General features: G+C 39.4%; 2 protein-coding genes and 1 long non-coding RNA gene across 5 annotated transcripts in view; 2 read left to right on the forward strand and 1 right to left on the reverse strand.

The window, feature by feature from the left end:
* Positions 1-2,615, forward strand: part of MTMR4 (myotubularin related protein 4) — a 55,125-nt gene extending 52,510 nt beyond the window's left edge. For both annotated transcript variants that reach the window (XM_088152475.1, XM_088152476.1), the window contains one exon: positions 522-2,615. In XM_088152475.1, coding sequence (XP_088008601.1) covers positions 522-699 — 178 coding nt within the window. In that variant the 3' untranslated portion in view covers positions 700-2,615. The remainder of the gene's footprint in view (positions 1-521) is intronic.
* A 109-nt stretch (positions 2,616-2,724) lies between these two features.
* Positions 2,725-24,023, reverse strand: part of LOC148214378 (uncharacterized) — a 39,077-nt gene continuing 17,778 nt past the window's right edge. The window contains exons 3-4 of the long non-coding RNA XR_015798211.1: positions 19,241-19,307; positions 2,725-3,128 (exon numbers count right to left, since the gene is read on the reverse strand). This is a non-coding gene — a long non-coding RNA (uncharacterized LOC148214378). The remainder of the gene's footprint in view (positions 3,129-19,240; positions 19,308-24,023) is intronic.
* HSF5 (heat shock transcription factor 5) lies at positions 6,551-23,802 on the forward strand. 2 transcript variants are annotated; one of them, XM_088152477.1, is made up of 6 exons: positions 6,551-10,541; positions 14,554-14,925; positions 17,655-17,752; positions 19,244-19,774; positions 20,972-21,149; positions 23,260-23,802. In XM_088152477.1, exons 1-6 carry the CDS (start codon positions 9,815-9,817, stop codon positions 23,328-23,330), a joined length of 1,977 nt encoding a protein of 658 aa, XP_088008603.1. In that variant the 5' UTR covers positions 6,551-9,814; the 3' UTR covers positions 23,331-23,802. The 2 variants fall into 2 exon arrangements, with proteins under 2 accessions (XP_088008603.1, XP_088008604.1); XM_088152478.1 differs by having other exon boundaries at positions 6,551-10,520.

Genomic DNA, 24,023 nt, shown 5'->3' on the forward strand with positions numbered 1-24,023 from the left:
ACATATGCCCCTTCCTCCATGCATCAGACAAGCCTGTAGACTGGAAGTTCCTATCACTGCCTTATAACAACTAATCTGTGCTATGCTGTGATTATTTTTTGTGAATCTCAAAATTCATTTATTCTGAATCAAGACTGTAATTGGCACTGAACTATGGGCCCTGCCCAGACTGCCTCAAAATTATTATTCTTTTATTCCTGTCTACAAGATACATGTGCGCGCACACACACACTTCTAATACATGTTAAGAGCTGTGTTAATCCGCTAAACTCTCAGTGCTTACCTCTTTATGTAGTATTTGTTCTTTAGGCTTCAGGGACGTTTTGGAAAAACACAGCACAACAGGGTATCTAAGATCCTTAGACTGCATTGTCAGCTCCATTCCTCATTCAAACAAACTTCTAGGGGTTCTTTAAGGCATTAAATCAGTCCAGTCCCTGATCTTGAGACAAGATCCTCCATATTTCATCCTACTCTGGCCCCAGTATCACTGTTACTTTTATGTGTTATTTCTTACCCAGGAATTGTGGGAATGTGTTTTGTGCCGGCTGCTGCCATCTAAAGCTGCCCATTCCTGATCAGCAGCTTTATGATCCAGTCCTCGTCTGCAACTCCTGTTATGATCACATCCAGGTATCCCGCGCCAGGGAACTTATGAGCCAGCATCTGAAGAAGCCCATTGCCACAGCTTCTAGCTGAATACCAGCAGAGGAAATCTGTGGAAGCCTGGCCTTTTCACTTGCAGACTGGAAGGAGGAGGCTGCCTCGCTGCAGCTGAAGAGGTCGGTAGCACAGCACTTGATCACCAAGCCTTGTATGAACTGTCGGCAATTTTCCCCACTTGGTGCCCCGTGTATTGGAGATGAGGAATTTGGATTAAAGAGTGTGATATGGCCTACATTATGGTATTGTTTATAGTTTCAAGACATAAGGCCAAGTTAGAGACCACAGTGTCTTTCTTCAGAGGGGTGGCAAATGCTACAGTGCAAATAATTGCCTTCCAAAAGCAATAGAAAGGCATGAACATAATCAGAACCCCCTTCTTCCCACCTCAGAAAGCAGTCAGGTTAAATTGTGTAAGGAAGAAGAATGCAGCCCCAGAGTGAGATATCTCTGGGAGCTCACTCTGGCTTTGTTAGTCATATTTCAGTCATATTCAGCTTGCCAACCCACCTTCTTGGATATCTAGCCCAAGGCCAGCACTAGTACTGTACCAGGAAGGGGATCCCTTATCAGGCAGAGTGTATCTCTGCACTTTCCCTGTGTTCCTTGAGGGAATAGACTCTATCCCAGCAGCTGGGCTGTTGTGTATGGAAAGCAGAATTAACTTTGGCTTGGTGCACTTCCTGTCCACTGGGGGTAGTGAACAGCTGGTTCATAACCAGTGTCTTTACAGGAGCGACAGCTTAACCCCCTCGAGTCACATCACAGTGTGTATTCCCTCTCCCTTATGCTGCATTTGTATCTCCATACTTCTGGTTGCTCTTTATTCTGAAAACCTGATGCTTCAAGGCAGACTATTATGTGGGTTTTCTTTACCTCCTGGAATGTGCTGTTTTTGTGTGCTTGAGGGTTTCAGTCCAAAATGCTGCTAATGTTATACTTCTCTGCACTTAAAACTTATCTGGAGAATAAATGATTGGGGGAAGGTGCCAATTTTATAGATGGAAAACAGGGAATATTGATAAATAGGGATTCTCCCTCTTACATTCAAGAAGGTGCAAGGGACACTATAGACCATGATCATCATCACTGCAGGAATGCTTTTCTGTTCATTCTGACATCAATAAATTTCCCTTCAAAATGACTCTTCTGATTTATGGATGCTCCACTGTAGCAGCAGTATAGTGGTTATTTTACCCTGCTACTTTCACTTAATTTGAACAAGAACTAAAATGTTTTAGAAAGGCAAGCGTAATGTTACCACCATTTCCATAGATCTTCATAAGCAGTATTCATAATCATTTTATTTTGAAATGTACATCTATATAGGACTATAGATTGAACAAGATTTTGAAGTGATGGCTCAAGCCAGTCCAACAGTCCTTAGCCATTTTACAAAGGATGGATGCATGAATATCTCTTTCCTCAAGAATTTGAAGATACTGTCTTCATGCTTGGGTTGAATTCTTACCAGCTACCCATTCTTGGTTAGTTTTTAAAGCCTTTGGGAAAATTAATGGTTCAAGCTACCACTTCTTATCTTCCACTTTTCAGCCTGCTTTGGGTCAAAAGCCCTAGAGCCAGCATCATCTTCTACACTGGATCTGTTTGAATTGCCCTCTGGGCTCTTTCAAGCAGCAAAACCTCATATGGGTAAAAGATGGAATCTGATTTTGCCATACACTGAACTTTGTACAGAGTGATGTAATTAGTAGAAGAGTTCAGGTTTGGTTCCTTTTTCAGCTCATTTGCACAGATGTAAAACAAAAATTTGAAAACAAAGAGAGAAAAAGACCCTTCAAGTTAGCCATGATTAATCAATTCTGCTTTCAGCTCTCATGAATTTTGTGTCACTGTCTTCAGGCAAAACAACTCCAAATCGGATCAATAGCTTTGTGACAAACAATGTGCTATAAGAATTAAATACAGTTGAATAAAATCTCTATATTAGTGCTGCTTTGTTGGGCCATATTATTTAATTTTGACTTAATGTTTTTCTCCTCCATTGATACTGGCTTCCACCATATATTATCTTGAGGATATATACAGAATTCCTCTGCTTCTTCTAGACACACAGACAAAAAATGAGAATTTAAGACAGCCAGAGGTCTGTTTCTCAGGATTTTGCTTTTATAGCATATCACTTCTATGGGACTTCACAAATAACAACGAAAATAGTTCCCTTGCTTGAAAAACTTACAGTCTGATATTTAACACATGAGAAGTAATATTTTTAAAAAATATTTAATTCTTTTCAGTAAAACTTACACTTTACATAAAATCTCTAAAACGTTCATAAAGCCATCAAGAAATCCATGATTGAACCATTTGTGTAGTCCCAGATGGTTTCTTTTATGTACAGTGGCTTTTAAGGAACAGAAATTAGCTTGGCAGGCAAGACAGCAAAGGTATACCTCAACATTCTCGATGAAGAAGAGAGGAAGATAGATGTATGGATCTGAGAGCTGGACAGAGAAAGAGAAAATATGCTTTTAGTTCTATTGTAGACTGCCCAACAGTCATCACTTCTCCGTCTTTCTAAATGTGGCAACCAGCTTTTTTCCCCCCCTTTGGTCAAAGTATTGGACCTAATTTAATTTTGACATTTATATGTCCAAACCCCCATCTGTTACTAGCTTCAAGAAAGCACGTTTTTATTTTTTCCTTTCCTCCATTTTTGAAGTACAGGGTAATCCTGGTAAGGATAGATACAGTGGTTTAGTACTATTTTCCATTTGATATAAGTTGTTATTATTATTTAAATTTGTATGCTGCCTGACTTCCAACAACTCTCTGTGATTCACAGGTAAAAACATTAAAAGCAAGGGGAAAATACAGTTAACAAAAATAAAATAATAAAATATGACAGGATGACAAGAACTGGGCACCCACATCTTTGGCGGAAACTCCTTCCAGAGGGCAGGCACTGTACAGAGAAGGCACACTTCCAGGGTTCCAGTACTGTAGATGACATTGTTTAAGCAAAGGAACCCTGCCAGATCAAATCAGGAAAGCAGATAGGGGGTCCTTCAAGTAAGCAGGCCCTATGCCATGAAGGGCTTTAAAGGTAATGATCAGCACCTTGAATCACACCAGAAGCAAACTGGCAACCAGTGCCACTCGCAGAGGTGCTAACATGGACATACTGAGGCATACCTATCACTGCCTGTACTACTGCATTCTGGACCAGTAGAAGCTTCCAGGTGGTCTTCAAGGGCAGCCCCATATAAAGCATATTGCAGCAATCAAGCCATGAGGTGAGTGACTCAGGCAGCTCCTGATCTGGAAAGGGTACAATTGGCACACCAGATGAAGCTGTGCAAAGGCCTTCCTGGCCACAGATGCCACATGATCATTGAGCAGGAGTTGTGAGTCCAGAAAGACTGGATAACATTTGTAGTAAGTGGCTAAAAATGTCTAACAAGGAGAGTCCATCAGCTAAGGCAGTCTGTTCCTTTGGTAAGCAGCTCATACCATCAGGAAGTTCTTCCTGATAATTTGATGAAATGCCCTTTCTTACCACTGAAATGTTCTACTTTCTGGAGTAATGGAACAAATGTACTTCACCAGGAATAATTTATCCTATGACCACAGGAAATTTGGGAAAATGTCTTCAGATTTTTTTTTAATTGCAAGAAAATGGAATAGTCTATACTATGTGAGTGGGAAGAGTACATACATACATTTTAGGAATTAGGATAGGCCACAATAAAAAAAGGAAAAAAGGAGGAGGTGACTAAGAATGGTTGGACAGTCCATCTAAGAAGGTAGGGGGGTATGTGTTAGCATCACAGGTATTTTCTACCTTTTTGTGAAGTGATTATCACCCTTATTTACATATAACACCTACAACTACCAGTATTACAAACACTGTTCCTAACTTGAATATCCAAAGACTGCCTCTTCCTGTTTGCTCTGATAGGCAGGCTCTGAAAAAATATATAATGATTTGCAGGGTTGGAGAGAAGACCCCTTTCCTTACAATTACATTCCTGCCTGGGTTTGGGTAGCAGGACTTTGCTGAGAGTGCTACTACTGAAAATGCAACTAACAACAACCCTCTCTTGTTTACTTTCCCTCATGGTTGAAAATATTCAGACAATCTCCAATAACAGGGAAATGTTGCTGGAAATCCACTTCTGGCTATAATGGTTCACTTACAGTCTTCCATCATCCACTGCACACATTATAAGCTCTTCTCACTAGATATTTTTTATGGCTGAGAAATAGTTGGAAATGGGCATCTTGAGATTGCTGAACACATAGCCTTGGTCAATGATCAGGAGTTTATACTGGGAATACAAATACAGTGGGGCAAAAAAGTATTTAGTCAGCCACCAATTGTGCAAGTTCTCCCACTTAAAAAGATGAGAGAGGCCTGTAATTTTCATCATAGGTATATCTCAACTATGAGAGACAAAATGGGGGGGAAAATCCAGAAAATCACATTGTCTGATTTTTAAAGAATTTATTTGCAAATCATGGTGGAAAATAAGTATTTGGTCACCTACAAACAAGCAAGATGTCTGGCTCTCACAGACCTGTAACTACTTCTTTAAGAGGCTCCTCTGTCCTCCACTCGTTACCTGTAGTAATGGCACCTGTTTGGCCTTGTTATCAGTATAAAAGACACCTGTCCACAACCTCAAACAGTCACACTCCAAACTCCACTATGGCCAAGACCAATGAGCTGTTGAAGGACACCAGAAACAAAATTGTAGACCTGCACCAGGCTGGGAAGACTGAATCTGCAATAGGCAAGCAGCTTGGTGTGAAGAAATCAACTGTGGGAGCAATAATTAGAAAATGGAAGACATACAAGACCCTGATAATCTCCCTCGATCTGGGGCTCCATGCAAGATCTCACCCCGTGGGGTCAAAATGATCACAAGAACGGTGAGCAAAAATCCCAGAACCACATGGGGGGACCTAGTGAATGACCTGCAGAGAGCTGGGACCAAAGTAACAAAGGCTACCATCAGTAACACACTACGCCGCCAGGGACTCAAATCCTGCAGTGCCAGATGTGTCCCCCTGCTTAAGCCAGTACATGTCCAGGCCCGTCTGAAGTTTGCTAGAGAGCATTTGGATGATCCAGAAGAGGATTGGGAGAACGTCATATGGTCAGATGAAACCAAAGTAGAACGTTTTGGTCTAAACTCAACTCGTGTTTGGAGGAGAGAGAATGCTGAGTTGCATCCAAGGAACACCATACCTACTGTGAAGCATGGGGGTGGAAACATCATGCTTTGGGGCTGTTTTTCTGCAAAGGGACCAGGACGACTGATCCGTGTAAAGGAAATAATGAATGGGGCCATGTATCGTGAGATTTTGAGTGAACACCTCCTTCCATCAGCAAGGGCACTGAAGATGAAACATGGCTGGGTCTTTCAGCATGACAATGATCCCAAACACACCGCCTGGGCAACGAAGGAGTGGCTTCGTAAGAAGCATTTCAAGGTCCTGGAGTGGCCTAGCCAGTCTCCAGATCTCAACCCCATGGAAAACCTTTGGAGGGAGTTAAAGTCCGTGTTGCCCAGTGACAGCCCCAAAACATCACTGCTCTAGAGGAGATCTGCATGGAGGAATGGGCCAAAATACCAGCAACAGTGTGTGAAAACCTTGTGAAGACTTACAGAAAACGTTTGACCTCTGTCATTGCCAACAAAGGATATATAACAAAGTATTGAGATGAACTTTTGATATTGACCAAATACTTATTTTCCACCATGATTTGCAAATAAATTCTTTAAAAATCAGACAATGTGATTTTCTGGATTTTTTCCCCCCATTTTGTCTCTCATAGTTGAGGTATACCTATAATGAAAATTACAGGCCTCTCTCATCTTTTTAAGTGGGAGAACTTGCACAATTGGTGGCTGACTAAATACTTTTTTGCCCCACTGTACCTATCAGTGAGATACCAACTCTCCCCACAAGATTATGATCAGGCAAATGATTCACTAATTGATGAGTGAGCAGATAATTTTTTGTTAACCCCTAGCTTTATTGATTGCATTACGGCAAGGTTTTGCTTTAGCACATATAAATCTTTTCAGAGACTCACCAAGCACCAGCAAGTAACATCAAGAATCTGGAGATGAGTGGGTAAGACGGATCACAATCTAGATGTTATGTGTACATGGGAACCTGAAGACTGTGGGATATTTATACTTTCAGACTTGCAAGATTCTGTTAATGTAGCCTTACAATAAAGTAGAATTAGCTCATCTGGTCATGTTTCTTGTCTGGTCTACCTGGGAAAACTGACAGATCCATATCTAGCCACTTTTTTAATCTGCTAATAATACTCTCCATCTCAGCTAGGCCATCGTCAGCTGCTGTCATTTCTAGGCTAAGTACTACTTGATGTGCAATTTTCACCTATTAGTTGGCCTTCATTCTGGTCTGGTTTCAAACTGGGTTAATTGGTCTTTGCATGTATAAGGCTGCATTCCTTAGATTGCTTTGTTTTTCTCAGGCCACTGCCTGCATGCCATGCTGTTAAATTGAGATGGAATCCATAAATTTTACAACACAGTCATTGTACAGGAAGATCTTTTTCCTCTTTCCAGAAGTTATCAGCTCCAGCCATCATGACAGTACAAGCATCAGCTATGAACTGCATCCATCCTGGGGATTGTTTCAGTATCTCCCAATTCTCAGATTACTCTTCTCCACAGTAGGAAAACAGAAAATTGGATTTAATAGTACTGTGATAGGCTCTTTTCTACAGTAGATGGAGGGTATCTGTAGCACTCCCCGCCCCCCAAGAAAACATAATAAGCTACTGATTTTTTATGTTCTTTTGAATTGACTTTGAATCTTCTATTGCTTTTCAATCCTGTAACTGAAAGGGTGCTCCCTCTGCCACTCCCACAAAGGATTACTGTAACTTTTTTTTAATTCTGTCAAATGAAGCAAATGAGTAGAACCACTTTTCAGCCACTTAGAACAGAGTCTTCACAGGAAGTCCAATGTTCTCTTCTATCTCACTTTTTAGCTCCAAGAGTTCTGGCTTCCAATACTTTGAGAGGAAGCTTGTTCATGTTTTTTCAGCAAATTCTGTAACACTTAGCAGCAGTGAAAAATACAAAAAAAAAAGTATTTTTAAGCTCTAAGATTATAGAGCAGGCTTCTAAATTATTTTCTATTTGTTAAAATATATATCCAAACTTAGTGAAACAATGTTATATTTAAGCTTTGCTGGTGGTCACTCATTCCCTTTTTACCTCATGACTAGACTACTGTATGTTATTTTACATGGGGCTGTCCCTGATGACCATTTGGAAGCTATATCTGGTTCAAATGAGGCTGCCCATGCAGTAACAGGTCAAGCTTGATGTAATAATGTAACACTATTATCACAGGAACTGCACTGGTGATAGTCGGCTTCTGGGAGCAATTCAAGATGGTTATCAGCTATATCAGACTTGGTTGGCAGGATCTGCTCCAAATAGAATCTGCCAGTTTGGTAAGAATCAATAGACTGATCATTTTAGGGTGAGAGGAGGTCTGGACAGATTTTTCTGTGATGGTCCCCCTCCTCTAGAATAGCTTGTCTCTAGAGACAAGGATGACTTCATCCCTGTTGTTATTTTGGAAGGTGGTTAAAACCTGGCTTTTCCAGAGGGCCTTTGGGGTTGGAAAGTGAAAAATGAATAGGCTGGAGCGTGAGAAGTGAATTGATCCTGGGTATGGTTCAGGAGTGCCAGCCAGATGATGTTTGTTTATACAGCCTAATGCTTATTTTAAACTTAATTACTATATTGGGGTATTGTTAATTGTTTACAACATCTGGCATGAAAGCAGCATATAAACCCAGCATTAAATAAATTAAAATTGAAAATACTGTAACAGAATTAAATTTAATATGTAAAATACAAAGTTCTTCACTGAGGAAAAATGTATCAAATGCATAGGTGTACTATGGGGATTTTTACTATTACCTATGCATAGGTATGTGTGGAAAGGATCTTGAAACTGTAGCTGGGTCTTGAAAAGATCTTGGAATTATATCTGATCATGAACTGAATGAACTAGCTTTATAATGTAGCTGATACAAACGCAAATGTTAACTTTGCAATGCATCAAGAAAAGTAGCTTTTAGTTCACAAGAACACATAAGTTCTACTATATTCTGCACAGTCTCCCCAATTGAAATTGGAACAGGTACAGAGAACCATAGCAAATGTAATCAGGGGATTAATCAGGTCTTGGGGGAGAGTGGCTGGAGAAAAGCCAATGGAGGGAAGGAGAGCACCTGCAAGTTCCTGCTCAGATGTCAAGATAACCTCTTCTACCATCCCAGAATCCAGGCTATAGAAAAATGATCTTATGTTACACAAAGGTACATTGCAGCTGAGTGTTAGGAAAGATGTATAATAGTACTGTACCATAGTTCAACAGGTAATGATTACCAAGGAGCATTATGAGCTTCTTTGCTCTGGATGTCTTCAGAGACTGGATAGCCATTTGTTGGGATGCTTTAATCTGGATTCTTGCAAGGAACTGGGAGTTGACCTCAATGGCCCCTTCTTTACGATTCTAAGAATACCATACTGTATGGGAACCAGAGTGATGATGACAGAAAAGGTTTTGTCCTTACGCAAAGATCTTGTGTATAAAGTTATATCTTTCTTAAGGTTACTCTTATCAAGGACAACTGGGTAGACACCAAAGCCACGCGTGGGCTCTCAGGGGGCAACAGAACTGTTCTCTCTCCACCATGGCTGCAGGCCAGAGAGGGCCAAAAAAGGCAGCTACCGTGTCTTTATCTGCCTTGGTTAAGCGTGTTGTGTGCACGGAGGTACAGGCTTCTGTTTCAGCGAGAAGGGAGGTGTGATTTTAACTGTTTTCTCGCCAAGCGAAAGGTTGAAAGCCAGAAACCGAACAGCCCCAGCGCAGCCTCTCCGCCCGAGACTTTTGGCGGGAGGGGTGGCCGGAGCGCGCGCCGCCAAGCAGCCCGGTCAGCCCGCTCTGCCTCGACGGCGGCGATGATTGACGGCGGCGTCCGTTGGAAAAAAGCCGATTGGCTTCACGCGGGCCTTCCACCGTCCGTTGGACTGAGGGGGGGAGGCAGGCAGAGAAGGCGAACGGGCGCGAGGTGGCCTCGAAAGCCTGGGAGCTCCCCGCAGACCGAGCCACCCCGATGGAGGACCCCCTGCTCTCGGCCGCGCCCATTAACCCCAACAACTTCCCCGCCAAGCTGTGGCGCCTGGTCAACAGCCCGCGCTTCCGCTCCATCCGCTGGGACGCCCGGGGCGAAGGGCTCCTCATCGACCAGCCCTTGTTCGAAGCCGAGCTCCTGGGCGCGGGCGGCAGCGGAATGGCCGTCGCGGTGGGAGGCGGCCCGGGGGGCGACGGCGCCGGCCCCACCTCCGCCGGCGGCTCTTCAGTGTCTCCCGCGTCGTCCTCCTCCTCCTCCTCGTCGCCGGAGCTGTTCAAGACGACCAATTTCACCAGTTTCATCCGGCAGCTCAACTTGTACGGCTTCCGCAAGGTGGTGCTAGGCCCGCCGGGAGGCAGCGGCGGATCCTCGTCTGGCGGCGGATCCACCGCAGGTGCCTCAGCCGCCGCCTCGGCCCCCGGCGGCCCCTTGCACCACTTCCACAGCCCGCACTTTCGCCGCGACCGGCCCGATCTGTTGGTGCACCTCAAACGCCTGACCAGCGCGAACAAGGCCAAGCTCGCCGCAGGCCTGGAAGTCACCAGCCGGCCGCCCAACCGCTTCCAGCGCCTCCTCAGCACCTCCCTTCACGGTGGCGAAGCCCTCCTCAGCCAGCAACATCAGCACCATCACAATCCCCCGCCGGCACATGCCGGGGCCGTGGCTGCCAAGAACAACGACAAGCCCGGTGAGAGAGGAGGGCGCGATTGCCACGAACAGCACCTCCTCCCCTGTGCAATAAGAATGTTACTAACAACAACAACAATATCGTAATAGCAATAAAGGTTCAGCGTTGGGGACATGGCACCATGAGCATTTGCAGAATGCACCTTGTGTCTTCAGGAACCATAGTCTGCCAGAGTTGAACCCCAGTTCACTGCAAAAGCATGTTCAGAAGCTCTCCAATTTCATCATGAGCATCTCAATCTTTGTAGGAAAAACAATGAAGAGTTACTGCCCTTAGATTTAACAACACTGAGCTTTCTCTGTGCCCTTATGGCTGCATTGGTACATCATTTTTACCCTAACTGGACCACTGTTTGCTCAACTTAGCATTCTGGGTTTGCACACTGAAGTATGAAACACATAGCCAAGGTTCATCCAGTCAAATATGATTGGCTCTTCAGCGTGTCATAGGAATAAAACCTATAAACTCACTGGCTTTGTTCACACAACACACTTAACCAGATCAGTTAAAGTTCTAGTGGTTACATTTGCACAATATACTAAGCTTGATTGCTATAGTTTTGGTTAGCTTTTATGTGGCCTAGTATACTATACAAAGCCACGCTGTTTGATTAGTTAATTGTTCAATGTATTACATGAACCAGAAAATGAATTTTCTGTAATCGGTTAAGTGCATTGTGTAAATGAAGCCATGCAGTCACTAACAAGCAGTGTAAGCCATCCAAGGGTCCTGGCTCAAATCTGTAGTTATCCAATGTCAATGCAAAATCCGCACATTTCCATGTTGAAGTCTGGCAATTGGATAAAGTCCTTTAGTCTGCCACACATTATATTCTTTGAGTGATTATGGACCTGTAGGCATAATGTTTTTAGTTACAGAATCTCCGCTCCTCCAATTTACTAGCTCAGGTTTTAAAATAGATCTCACTGAAGTCAACAAAATTCCTTTGCAAATAAATGTTTTCAGAACAGAAACATTATTTTAATGTTTAACATATCCCCAAATACATTCTTGTAATAAAAAATAACCATCACTCTCTAATCTATAACAAAATCTCACACAAATTTCAATCCCCACCTATTGCATCTATTAATAACTATTGAAAGACAGAAGGAAAATCCATTCTGAACCCACTCTGCTTGAAAAGGTATGTTCCAGACAAGATAAAATATTTTGACACTGTACATACTCTATCTCCTACTCTGCAGATTTGAGCTATGCAGTGCTTTACGAGGGTGATAGATCCAATGAGGAGCAGGATTCACCCATTCATTTAGATGTTGCATATGCTCTATACAAATTATTCAGAATTATAATCCCCACTTGGTGCTATTCTGCCAAATCTTTATATAACCTGATTAGTAGTTGAGTTTACATCATGATAAATCATAAAATAGAAGATTTATTTGGGTTTAGCATGTTTTGTGAATCCAGCCAATTCATTACATAAATCATGATTAAACATGATTTGTGTAATTCCTTTGTTTTTCTCAAAGGATGCTGGGAATTAATTTTAAAAAAATCTGAGAAACTGCAGAGGTTTAGCTGGCTGATTTGGAAGAAGAGATATGCTTATACATGTATTATCAGCTCCATCTTTTAAGAGTATGCTTGCAGTGGTTAATTTTTTGCAGTTTCTCAATATTTGCCTTAAATAGTCGGTGCTGTTTGCATTTCATACTATCACCATTCTTTTGATTAGTACAGCTCTTTTTCCAAGTGTTTTTCTAGCATTTAAGTCTTCAATAATCTCCTATGAACAAACATGCATGTCATGGATAGCTTGAGCACCAAGTTTACTAGTGGCTATGGCTATAGAAACATTAAATATTGCTTGTTATTCATAGGACCAGGATGAAAATAGACTAAAGTGTTCATCAAGATCAGTCTTAAGATTACTAGCAGGTGAATTAAATTGAAACAAAAGGAACAGGAGGGGGAGCACTGGAGTAGGCATTCTATTCTCTCAATTCTTAATGGGGTATGCTGTTTTTCATTCAGAGCCACCACTGCAGTCAGGGGAGAAAAGGTAGAAATCTCCCAAACAGGTGGAAGAGGTACTTCACAGCTGGCCACTGTAAGCAGCTTAGAAGAACAATGTGTCATTCCTCCTTTTTCATTGCATCCTGTTATTAGGATCTTTTCACATAAGACAGTATTGCTACACAAATATCACACTCATGTAAGAAAAGCCCATATATATCATAAGATGTAACAAATACATGCACATCAGTTTTAATGTGTGAAATCATAGAAATATAACATACATATGGAAAAATAGATGTACGCATTTTTCTTTCCTACTTCAGTGCAATCACCTGCATTGTCCAATATGATGCCACTTTCATGCTTTATAGTCCTACTTGTCATCTCATCTGACAGAAATTTTTTGCTTGCTCCTCCTAACACATTCATTTACATTTTTATACATTTCTAGTCAAGCTCAAGAAGGCGAACAATATTTTAACAAACAAAATATTTCTTACAATTGTAAAATAAGAATAAAGTAGGAGGATGTGATAAAACAGCAGAAAAAATGTTATGTTTACTGGTAATTATTTAAATAATTTAACTGAACAGCTCCTAGCAAGTTAAAGCAATGAGAGAATAGTCACTCTTAGAATATATGAACTATCCAATGTAAGTCCAAAACAAAGATTATGACAAACCTCATTTGGGAGGGATAAGGTATAGGTACTGAAAAAGTTCTCTTTCCAAACAAGACTACTTCTGAGAGTATATTAGCACTAAGACTTCTGTTGAAAATTTCCTTAGATTGTGTGAACAGCAGAAGGTGGTCCTTCAGATATTCTGGTCCCAAAATAAAATGTTTTTAAAGAATATCATCAGTCCTCTAGATTGGGTTCAGAATAAACTAGAAGCCAATGCAATGCTTTAAATAAGAGACTCACAAACTTTCAATAGGTGATAACTGCTAAACTGCCTGGTGACTGCATTCTGGATCAAGTGTAGTTTCCTAACATTTCAAAGATAGCTTCATATAGAATATATTGCAGTAATACACAGGCATGATGTACCTAAGATATGTGTCACTTGACAGAGCTATGATCTTCAGGAATAGGTAGTGAGATATACCAGCCTACAGTTAGGCTATTGCATCAAGTTGTATGTGAATGTAACTCAGAAGGTAGCTCAGAAATTGTAAAAATGTTTTTAAAAATCTTTGAGCCTGCAAACTAAGACAACATTTTTGGAATACATTTAATAGCACAAAGAACTACTGATTTCTGGCCCATTTCTGATCTAATTTAGGCTGCTGGTTATTATCTCACATTCTTCACAACTTTCATGAGCTTACTTGTAGACTATTATTGAGGCCTTTGTCTACTTGCCATAACTCACTTTCAGAGTTATGGCAAGTAGCAAACAGAGAAAGAGCCTTCCATTTGTAGAATACTCTGACACTTTTAGTGTTGTTCTCTTGGTGCCAGATGAACGCTTTTTAAGTATGATTTTTTAACCCAGATTATTTCTTAGATGTTCATTTAGTAGCTTTTATTTTTACTGTATATTATTGTTACTGTGAACTATTATTAAAAAAGGCTCTATCCTAGTTGATTCTGAATGGATACTCCTAGTATCAAACATAGCAATCAAGTGGTGGTGATAAATCAGCCCATTGGTGTTATAGTTGTACCATCTAAACGGCTTTTGTCTTCTCTCTGATATCCAAGTTATATATCATTCTATGCTTTTCCTAACCCTATGGTAATATCACAGGGATGATTTGATATCCAAAGCAGGGCTAACTCTCATTTAAGGAAATCCTATTCCAGAGTCATATACGTCAATGATACGATCAATTGATACATATCAATTGATTCAAATTAAGAGTTTTCTCTTCCAATTCTTACTAGGAAATTATTTCTTTGAATACTGTTTGCTATAACATTTGATTAAAACTAATCAAGGCAAATATGCTTAGAAATGATTATATAATATTATAGACTTAGTGGTTTCTGACTTATGTTTGATAACCTATCAAATTTCTCATTTTCCTCTCCATCTCCAGCACCACTGACTTTAGAGCAGGTTCACCGATCTTTTCGGCGAGACAGTTTATCTCCTTATTCCTACCTGTCACCGTCATCTCACAACCAAAATGCTTTTCCACTGAAAGGTTCCGATCGGACTCCTTTTCCTCCCAGAACATGGCAGAACTCCCTTGGAATGCTCCCAGGGCAGGTGGAGACGTCAACTTTTTCAGACAAGGGGGTCCCATTTCCCGTGCTGCAGAGGTTCCCAACAGAGGTAACTTACACTCTGCAGCCCAGCTCTACATCTGTGCACATTCAGCAAGGGCCTCAGACAATGGCCACATCTTCCCAGAAATATACCAGTTATGCAGCTTCAGCACCATACTCCCAAGCTTACTATCCAACAGGTAACATGTTCCAATATTAGTTTATTTCAGCAAAAACATAAAAGTATGTTTTAGACTAGCAGGGGACAGAAGGTAGACAGAAATTTAGTAAACTAATGAATAATCAACAAAGTTTTGTTTTTTAACAGTAGCAGCAACAGAAAATCTCCCATCCTACCACAAAACTATTAAAATATCTGATCTGTAATAATACAGATGCAAATTTGTATTAATGTACAATATGTAGATTGTCTCTTTGTAGGACTTGGGATATGGTATCCCTGATAATATAGAAATGCCTTGGCAATTCTGCTTGTTGTTTAGAGGAAAGGAGCACTAGGGAACATTTGGGGCTTCTGTGGCCTGCTAGATACTGTGTTACAGCTATTAGTTGTGACCTCTGGTATTGCCACCTGCAGCTAATAGTAGTTGAAGTCCAACAATATCTGAAGTTACACAGTTTTTCTTATCTCTGCAATAGTAGTCATCTGTCTCAAAGCAATGAGATAATCCAGCCATCAAGCTATCATCTAAAATACTGATGGCAGCTCTCCACAGTTCTTTTAACTGGAAATGTAAGAAAAAGAACCTAGCCTGGAATTTATATTTATTTTTATACTTACATTTATACTTTAGAATTGTATCTACTATATAGAATCACAAGCTACTTCTTAAATACTTGATATTTGATGTGATCTACCCCAAACATCTATACTCAATTATTTTCAATAATATCATAAAATGACAATGTTTTGACTCATGGCTTAAGCCTAAAAGCTATTTCATATGCATTCAGAGTCCATATCTCACACCTTGATCATGGACTAATGAAGCACATACAGTATGTCTATTTTTTAAACTTCAAATATCCTGAAATCTTGCTGCAGAGATCCATGGCTTATGCAGTGTGTTCTAGTATATGTGATAATACAACGGCATACATTTATTTAATGTTTACATTGCACCCACTGAAGTTTTAGCAAGGACTGATGGCTCTGTCATATTAGCTTGTGCTGTTCATATTAGGTAAAGCAGCCCTGGGATTTTGCCTTAACACAAGAAGCAAACAAAATGTTCAGACAGACTGTTCTATTTTAAACATCAGTGCTGTCAAAGCTGTGCTCTTCTACTGAGGTCATAACCAGATATTTGGTTAAAAATGACTTCAGAGCAGTAGGATTATAAGCCTGTGAGGGAAAAAAGTATAAAATCAAAGAATAGAGAAGATTCAACACAATCATTTTTCTGAATGATAATCTGATAATTTACATTTTAAACTTATTTCAAAAGTTGTTCTTAATTGGTTCTATAAATTAGTTGTGTACAATATCCAGTGAGGTTGAATATTATAACTAAAAGCTAGTCCTTTCTTTCCTTTATGCAATATTGCCATCATAAACTCCACAACACTCTTCGGTGATGCTGTGCCTAAAAAAAACTTAAGTTATTAAAGAAATTGGTGATGCTATTGATGCAGCCTATGTTCAACTCTATAGTCTAGCTAAAGAAAAATTATTGGATGTGAGCCTGTTTTCAATTTGCCACAGGTAGATTACAAGTAGTTTGGGGACTCTTGTGTTGTTTTTTCTTCAGTGAGTGGAAAGATTCATCAAAATAATATCCCTAGCTATATTTTCAAATCCTAGCACACCAAAACATAGCCAGAATTAGAAGAAGAAATATGCATAGTATTATCAGGCTACTAGTAGCCATGATATAAACAGTTTTGTCTAATAGGATATATTACAATTTCCTGGATAGAGGAGGAACATGTTAAAGAAAAAGTATCACCATAAGAGAAGAATAAAGACTTGAGACAAAATCTAGACTGATGAAGTTTGGCCCTGCATTCTCATTTGCCTATCTGGAAAGTATATTTCAGAATACAGAGACATATCTGGGCATAAATTCCAGTTCATCTAATCACTCATTGAGTGATTTTACACATTTTGCTAGCTGACTCTCTATATAAATTGGGCTTAATAATGGTGAAAAAGTGTGCACATAGGCTCATTTCATGGGCTCAAAAAATTGCTATACATGAGACAGATTAACTACCCAATGATGGCAGAAATAAAAGAAGAATAATCTGTGTTACGCATTTTTCTGCATTTGCTTATTTGAAGACCTATCTACGTTTTCCTATCTAACGAGGTTAAGTAGCCAGTCCAAGCAGTGGGGTTCAGGTCTTATCATAGAGGCCCAGTCTCTGGGACAGAGAAATTTTGATCTGTAAGGCACAATCCCTTACAAAACAGTGATTGGCAATCCAACCCTGAATCTAGCTATTCACAAATCTTGGATTAATAAAGAATTTCCCTAGAGAGTCTTTTCCCATGTTGCTTGTGCTTGGCTGGTCTATATTGACATGATATATGGGGCTCAAGGCTTGCTTTTGATTTGGGAGGGGGAATGTATTAATGTATTTTACCCAGCAGAGAACTGTTTTCAGTTTTCCTAGGAGGTTATATTTATAGAACCCCTTCTAACAATCTGTTTAAATTTATTTATGGGAAGGGAAAGGCGCTCTGGTAGTGCTTGAAAAGAGAAGTAAGATTATTTTATCAGTCCTCAGACTAAGTATACTTTTTATATAGGTCTATGGCATATGCCTGATCCCATACCATAATCTACTGATAGATTAGAGTTAGCAGAACTACAATAGTATTAAAAATGCAATTCAGAAAATCCCTTTTAATAACTGGGGATATCACTTTTGCCTTTTAATTTTTTTCTTCCTTTCTTTCTAGCTGTATTACAGTGTTGCTCTCCACCTACCCATATGGATCCCCTAAGTGGTTGTGGTAGTCCTACAGCCTCAATCTATACACACTGCAGCTATTTTCAGGTGAGTGTACTGGCTAGGTTCCAGTGACCTATCTGAGACATGTCCAGTGCAATATACCGTATGTTTCTCTGAAAGCTGACCCTGCTGATGTGCCATATCATAGTGAAGTTTTGAAAGTTCACTTTGTTTCAGTAGTAGTTAGGTGTATGGCATTAATGTTAAAAGGGTAAATTTGAGAAACACCAGATTGATTCCTTTGCTCACAAGTTTATTATATTTGTGGCTCAACACTGAGGTATAATTTTTGTTCATGGCAAATTACTTCAATAATTAGAAATTACTTGTTTACAAAGCCCCAAAATAAGTGGATGTTAATGTTCTTTTTCCTGTATAATAGTTGTAGAATGATATATAATCTTTAAAAATTCTGTTAAGTATTTTCTTTTTAGGGAAAATAGTTCCTATGAAACCATAAACATCTATATTTAACATCTAAATCATCTCTCAGCTAGACTTTTGCAATGCGCTCTACATGGGGCTAACCTTGAAGAGTATCCAGAAGCTACAGCTGGTTCAAAACGCAGCTGCGCAGATGATATTAGGTGCCCCTAGGATGGCACATGTAACACTTTTGCTGCAGGAGCTGCATTGGGTGCCAGTTTGCTTCCGGGTCCAATTCAAGGTGTTGGTTATCACCTTTAAAGCCCTACATGGCATGGGACCAGGGTACCTGAGGGACCGTCTTACCCCTGTCACATCAACCCACCCTACCCGGTCAGGCAGAGAGGGCACGTTGCAGACCCCGTCAGCGAGAGAACGTCGGCTGGTGGGGCCCAGGAGGAGAGCCTTCTCTGCTGTTGCCCCCGCCCTTTGGAACGTTCTCCCCCCAGAGGGGTGGCGGGCCCCTACCCTCCCAGCTTTCCGAAAAGGACTAAAGACCTGGCTCTGCCAGCATGCATGGGGCAACATGAGCTCTAACCATCCCTGGGGGTGGTTAGCGCCCTGACGCTTGCTGAGTTATTCATCAACTATCTTTTTGGAAGTCATTTATTATTAGGATTGTTTTATATTGTATCTTAATGAATTTTATCTTTGCTGTAAACCATTTCAATGAGATGGGCGGTGACAAATTTGATAAATAAATAAATAAATATTTAAGTGTTTTATGTCAATTGCTTTGGCTCCAAAGTAATATAAATTGTTCACGCAATAAAATTTCCCCCAAGATTTCTGAAGAATGTCAGAAAGCCCAGTCCAAAACAGTCTCTAGTGCAACATTGCTATACTAAATACAAATAATATTTATTTAGTTCGTTGCTTGATTGCTTGCTTATTTACCTATAGCCTTTTCTTTTAGGGATAAGCAATGAGGAGGACACCAGATTTAAAATATATTAATGAAGATTTTTTATTCTTTGTATTTCTTTCAAAAGTAATAATGCTATATAGACAGTATATGCTAAAGACAGATGTATTATTGGGTTATATTGTCTTGTTTTACTCAGCAGCACTTAGTCTAAAATGTACAAACAAATGTCTGTCTCTCACCAGAATCCACCAATGCAATCTTCATATCCAGTTGAATTTTTGCCTTCTAATTGGTCTTGCAACACCTCTGATGAAAACAAAAAGACAGAAGTCAATCTAGAAGCTGTCTTCCAGATTGTTGATGAAATGCATTCATCCCCAAAGCTGGAAATGGTAAAAGTAGAACCAGTGGAGAACCAATGTCCAACTTCACAGTCAAACCGAAACCAGCAATTAATAGTTAATCCAGGGAACAGCGATACAGCTTCTTCAGGTCAAACCAGCCACTTAGAACCTCTGACACCTGTAGGCTCAGATATTACATCCTTTGTTGTAGAGTCTGAACAAGCTATAGCATGCTCCTTGCCACAGTCTCCAGAATTTATCTATGCTATTCATACCACAGAACCTGTGGAGAATACCACAGCTCAAATAGTGCAGCAGCCTACAGTCACACCTCAAACATCAGCAAAGGTCAAAGAACAACTGAACCAGTCTTCTGCACAGTCTTCCATGGTATTTGTACAGGAGGAACTTCCATTCAGTCAGCCACAGGTACGGAGCAATATAAAAGCTATGATATATTCTGTATTGATAATCTCATCTCAGTGTTCTTTAGTAGTAAGCAAATATTTAAATTAGAATCAAAACAACGTATTTATGGCATCATCAAATATTTGCTTTCCAAAGTTACAAAATACAAATACTGCATAATTAACACTTATAAATAGTATTATAATCACTATTAAAGTTTTGTTAATTAGCTGTGTTCACGTAACATACTTGACAGGTCAGTTAAAAAAACTAGCAGCTGTGTTCACACAACATTCTAAGCTTGGTTAACTTTGCTTAGCTTTTTTGTCACTCAACATATTGTGTGAACCCAGCCAGTTTCATTTGTTTATTGTTGAGGGAATTGTGTAAACTCAGTAAATGGGCTAATTTGATAAGCAGGTTAAGTTTACTGCATGATTGCAGTCATAATGTGAAGATTATTGTCATGATCATAGGTTGGATTATAACTAAGGAAACCTGAATTTAGATCCTCAACCAACCATGAAATTCTCATTTGACTATCTTAGGTATACATGTTGCATTAAGCTATGGTTTATTTAATTGAGTTCATAAAGCATTCTAAACTATAGTCAGTAACTCCTCACAGGTTCCATTCTTGAAAAGCCCCTCCAATTAGTGAATTCAAGATGATAAATTTAATACCTTATGGGGTAAGTAGGGTTAAGTAAACTAAGTCATAAACTAAGTCATGATTCAGGGCATTAAATAATGACAAAGAATAGTGAAAAATACATTGTGTGTGAAAATAATTATGTTTCTGAGATAATTCATACCATTATTGCTGTGATGATGCCCATTTGGATGACGGTGAAGACAGTAATAATCAAGATGATGGTGAGGATAATAAAGGTAAAGTTTAATTGTTCCTTGGAAGATAACGTCCTTTTCCACAATAGAAAAACCCATACATTCTGGTGGTGGTTCTGGATATGCCTTTGCACATTTAGCCTTTTTAAAGAAATCTTGGATAATCAGCTTCCTACTTTTCCTTCTTAAGTCTAAGGCATCATAGGTGGGAAAACAATATAGGCCATCCTGAGGCCCTGGAATAGTAACAGGTTATAAATGAAATAAGTCTTGTATTGTGGAGAAAGGGCTTCAAGGGCCTACACCATTATTACCTGAAATTTTTAAAATAAAATTATTGTTTATTTGTGTGTTTTACTTCTTTATAAGGAGGATCCTAATATAAAGTGTCAGACAAATACATCAGAGACTGTTGCATCCTCAGAACAAATTGGTTTCCTCGTTTCAGAGGTGGGTCCTCTCAGCAAATGTGCCAAAGATTCAGTTTCATCCATCCAAACCAAATGCAGAGAAAGAAGGAGCAGTTCACAGAAGGGCAAATCCCCTGGTAAGAATGGCAGGGTTTCCGAGTTTTCTCATATAAATTTGTGTTGGAAATACTTGAAGCTTTTCCTCAATTTTGCAGAGGAATTTTGCGTCTGAGTTCCTCAGACACCAGCATTAATGATAGTTAACATGAACCAGAGTTATATTTTATACAAAGATTGAAATATGAGTTTGGGACATGTTAAAAACCCTGATTACTAATGCACTATGGTTAACACTGATCAGCCCTCATGCAGTTCTTAACCATAGTCAAAGAGATGTACAGCAGAACTGTATACATAATTTTTCTGTTCAGAGTTAGGCCCACTTACTTTTAGAAAACTGTGTATAGGGTTTCAGCTGAAGGCGAATTTGAGCACTAGAATGAGGGATAACAATGTATAATCTGTTGACCTTTATCTGATCTCTTGACCATACAATCAAAGTACAGTCAAAGATCTGAAAATGATTTTGAGTGTCATTTAGGCCTGCCCTGTGCAGGATCTGCAGGACAGAATAGAACTTCAGAGCCTTACACACCTCTAGCAAAAGAAAACTCAACAACTCCTGAAGTAGGTTGTTCAAATGTCAAACAACTCTTATCATTAAGGAAGTTTGAAATGTTATGCCAAAATCATATTTTCTGCAATGATTAAGTCTTTGTTGTAAATTGCAGTGCTTATGTGTTTTGGGCCTGTGTGTAGCATCTTTGGAACGTTTTAAAACTGAGATCTTTGGCAGGAAGCCCCACACTTACCTTCCTTACTTGCCCTAGGTTTTACTCCCGGCATTTTCCTTCAGTTCTTTTCTAATCATCATAGCAATTGCATCTCAGAGAGCATTCTGTTTTGCTGAGAGGAAATTTTGGTACTTTGACCATAGACATCTATGGGGTGGGAGTGCTATGGATAAAACATTGTTGTGACATCACAATGCAAACTCTGCCCTTTATGTACTTGCATACAATGTTGTGACACAAGTTTGAAAGTGTGGAGCTTACATCATGACCTCACAATGTATGCTTCATCATTTTGGCATCATGATGGTTAGGAATGGATGCTTGTGACTTTAATAATTTCTTCCCTGATTGGACTTTATTTTATCCAGGAGTGACATTTCTCTTTGGGTACATGAGTCCTGTGGCTTTTGAAATCTTGTTACAGGAGTGTAAAAGTTGTGGCAGCAACCTTCCTCATTCTGATGAATATTTGGAAATGGGTTGACACATTATACTGCTTCCTAATTGGTTGTCTCTTCTTGAAATACTATGCTGTGATTTTTATTGTTGTCTGCTTGTGCTGCACTTAATATATAAGTGCATGCTAAATAAAAATACTAACACTATTAAATCTCCAAGCTCAGTCAGTGATGCTTCATCTTCATCTACTGCCTTTCTGAGAAGGGTGTCTGCTTGACTTAAGCAACAGTGTGATTGCAACTCACTACCTTTATTTGGTATTACAGATAAAATATTAAAGCCAAAGCAGATGTGACCTTTAGCAAGGGCTGTACAGGTAGTCACCAGTTTAAGAATGAGTTCCATTCCCAAAGTCTGTCCTTAAAGTCAAATTTGTATATAAGCTGGAAGAGTATTATTGTATAATACTGTATAATTGTATAATTAACTTGAACCATTGTGTATTTAATTTGAATAATTGTGTATTTAACTTTAATTTTGCTACAGTAGGCTCCGTTCTTAACTATGGGTCGTCCTTAAACTGAGTGTTCTTAACCCAAGGACTACCTGCATTCTATTGTATCTTCATGTACCCGTCCTATATTCTTTAACTATAGTTATTAATTATTCACCTGTATGCATAATACAAAGATACCACCAAAAAAAACCAGATTGGTTATCTGCAGCTGTGGATTTGTAAGTGGCCATCTGTGCACTGACTTCCACTACTCACTTTGTATCTGTCCAATATGGCAAGAAAGAAAATGCCTAATTTTTCATTTGAACTCTGTTCTGCCACAGCTGCTGGGGAGTTCTATTTACCTGGCAAATATGGGTCTGGAACCCCATTAGTTAAGGCAGACAGGGGTACATCTTCTATCTCTTAAGATGTACTTTACATCTTAAGCACCCACCTACAAAATAAATATTGGATTGCCATTTGTGTTCTTCCTAGATCTACATTTGCTAGTGGATGTGGCTTGCAAGCAAGAGCATTTTCCAAAGGAAGAAGAATTAAGGGAGTGAGAAGTTGGTGGAAAGTATGTACAAATACTGAGCAGTAGCCAGCTGGGGAAGAGCAGTGGCTTTCATTCCAGGAGTATTTTGGGGACTGTTATGATAAATAAAACTCTCTTCCATTGCTCATTTTTGTTACACTTGTAAATAATCCCACCACTGTTTTTAATATACCTCTTTAATAGGTTTAAATTATTTTTTTAGCCTGTTTCATCTAATTAGTAAATTTATTTGTCCAAATCTGTTAAAAGTGGAAAAGCTGTATTTCAAACAGGTGCCAGCAATGTCCCTATAGGATTGTTCACATTTCATTTGAGGACTGTTTATCTCATTTTCTAGTTAATTACACAAGAAGTTTTCTTCTTTCTTCATTTGTTCCATCTATAATAGCTGCTGGATATTTTATGTTAATGGAATATTCTTGTGTTTTAATAATTTCCTCATTCTACGGCCAACGTAAAACAAATGTTAAGGCTTATGTTGTTTTATTATATTGCTTAGCTTAAATGTCTGCAAGCTATTTTAACTTGTTCAACGTGATTGTATTTATTGACAATAGATTTTAAAGAGTCACGACTTTGTACTCATATGTATTTATGTTGTAATTAGAATACATGCAAATGATGTAGCACGATGAGAATGTGCTTCAAGACTATTCTGATTTCCCAGAACTGTGAAAAATGCATAAGGATATATTTCCCC

Source organism: Python bivittatus, unplaced genomic scaffold, assembly GCF_059951505.1.
Source record: "Python bivittatus isolate LINGU-HERP-01145 unplaced genomic scaffold, Pbiv_v1 ctg000690_np1212, whole genome shotgun sequence".
NCBI classification, from domain to species: domain Eukaryota; kingdom Metazoa; phylum Chordata; class Lepidosauria; order Squamata; family Pythonidae; genus Python; species Python bivittatus.

Bases quoted from the DNA above. Each gene is read 5' to 3' on its own strand.
- HSF5 (XM_088152477.1), top strand. From the start codon at position 9,815: ATGGAGGACCCCCTGCTCTCGGCCGCGCCCATTAACCCCAACAACTTC. The intron at 10,542-14,553 runs GCCACGAACAGC...CTCCATCTCCAG, and splicing joins TGAGAGAGGAGGGCGCGATT to CACCACTGACTTTAGAGCAG. The intron at 14,926-17,654 runs GTAACATGTTCC...CTTTCTTTCTAG, and splicing joins CCAAGCTTACTATCCAACAG to CTGTATTACAGTGTTGCTCT.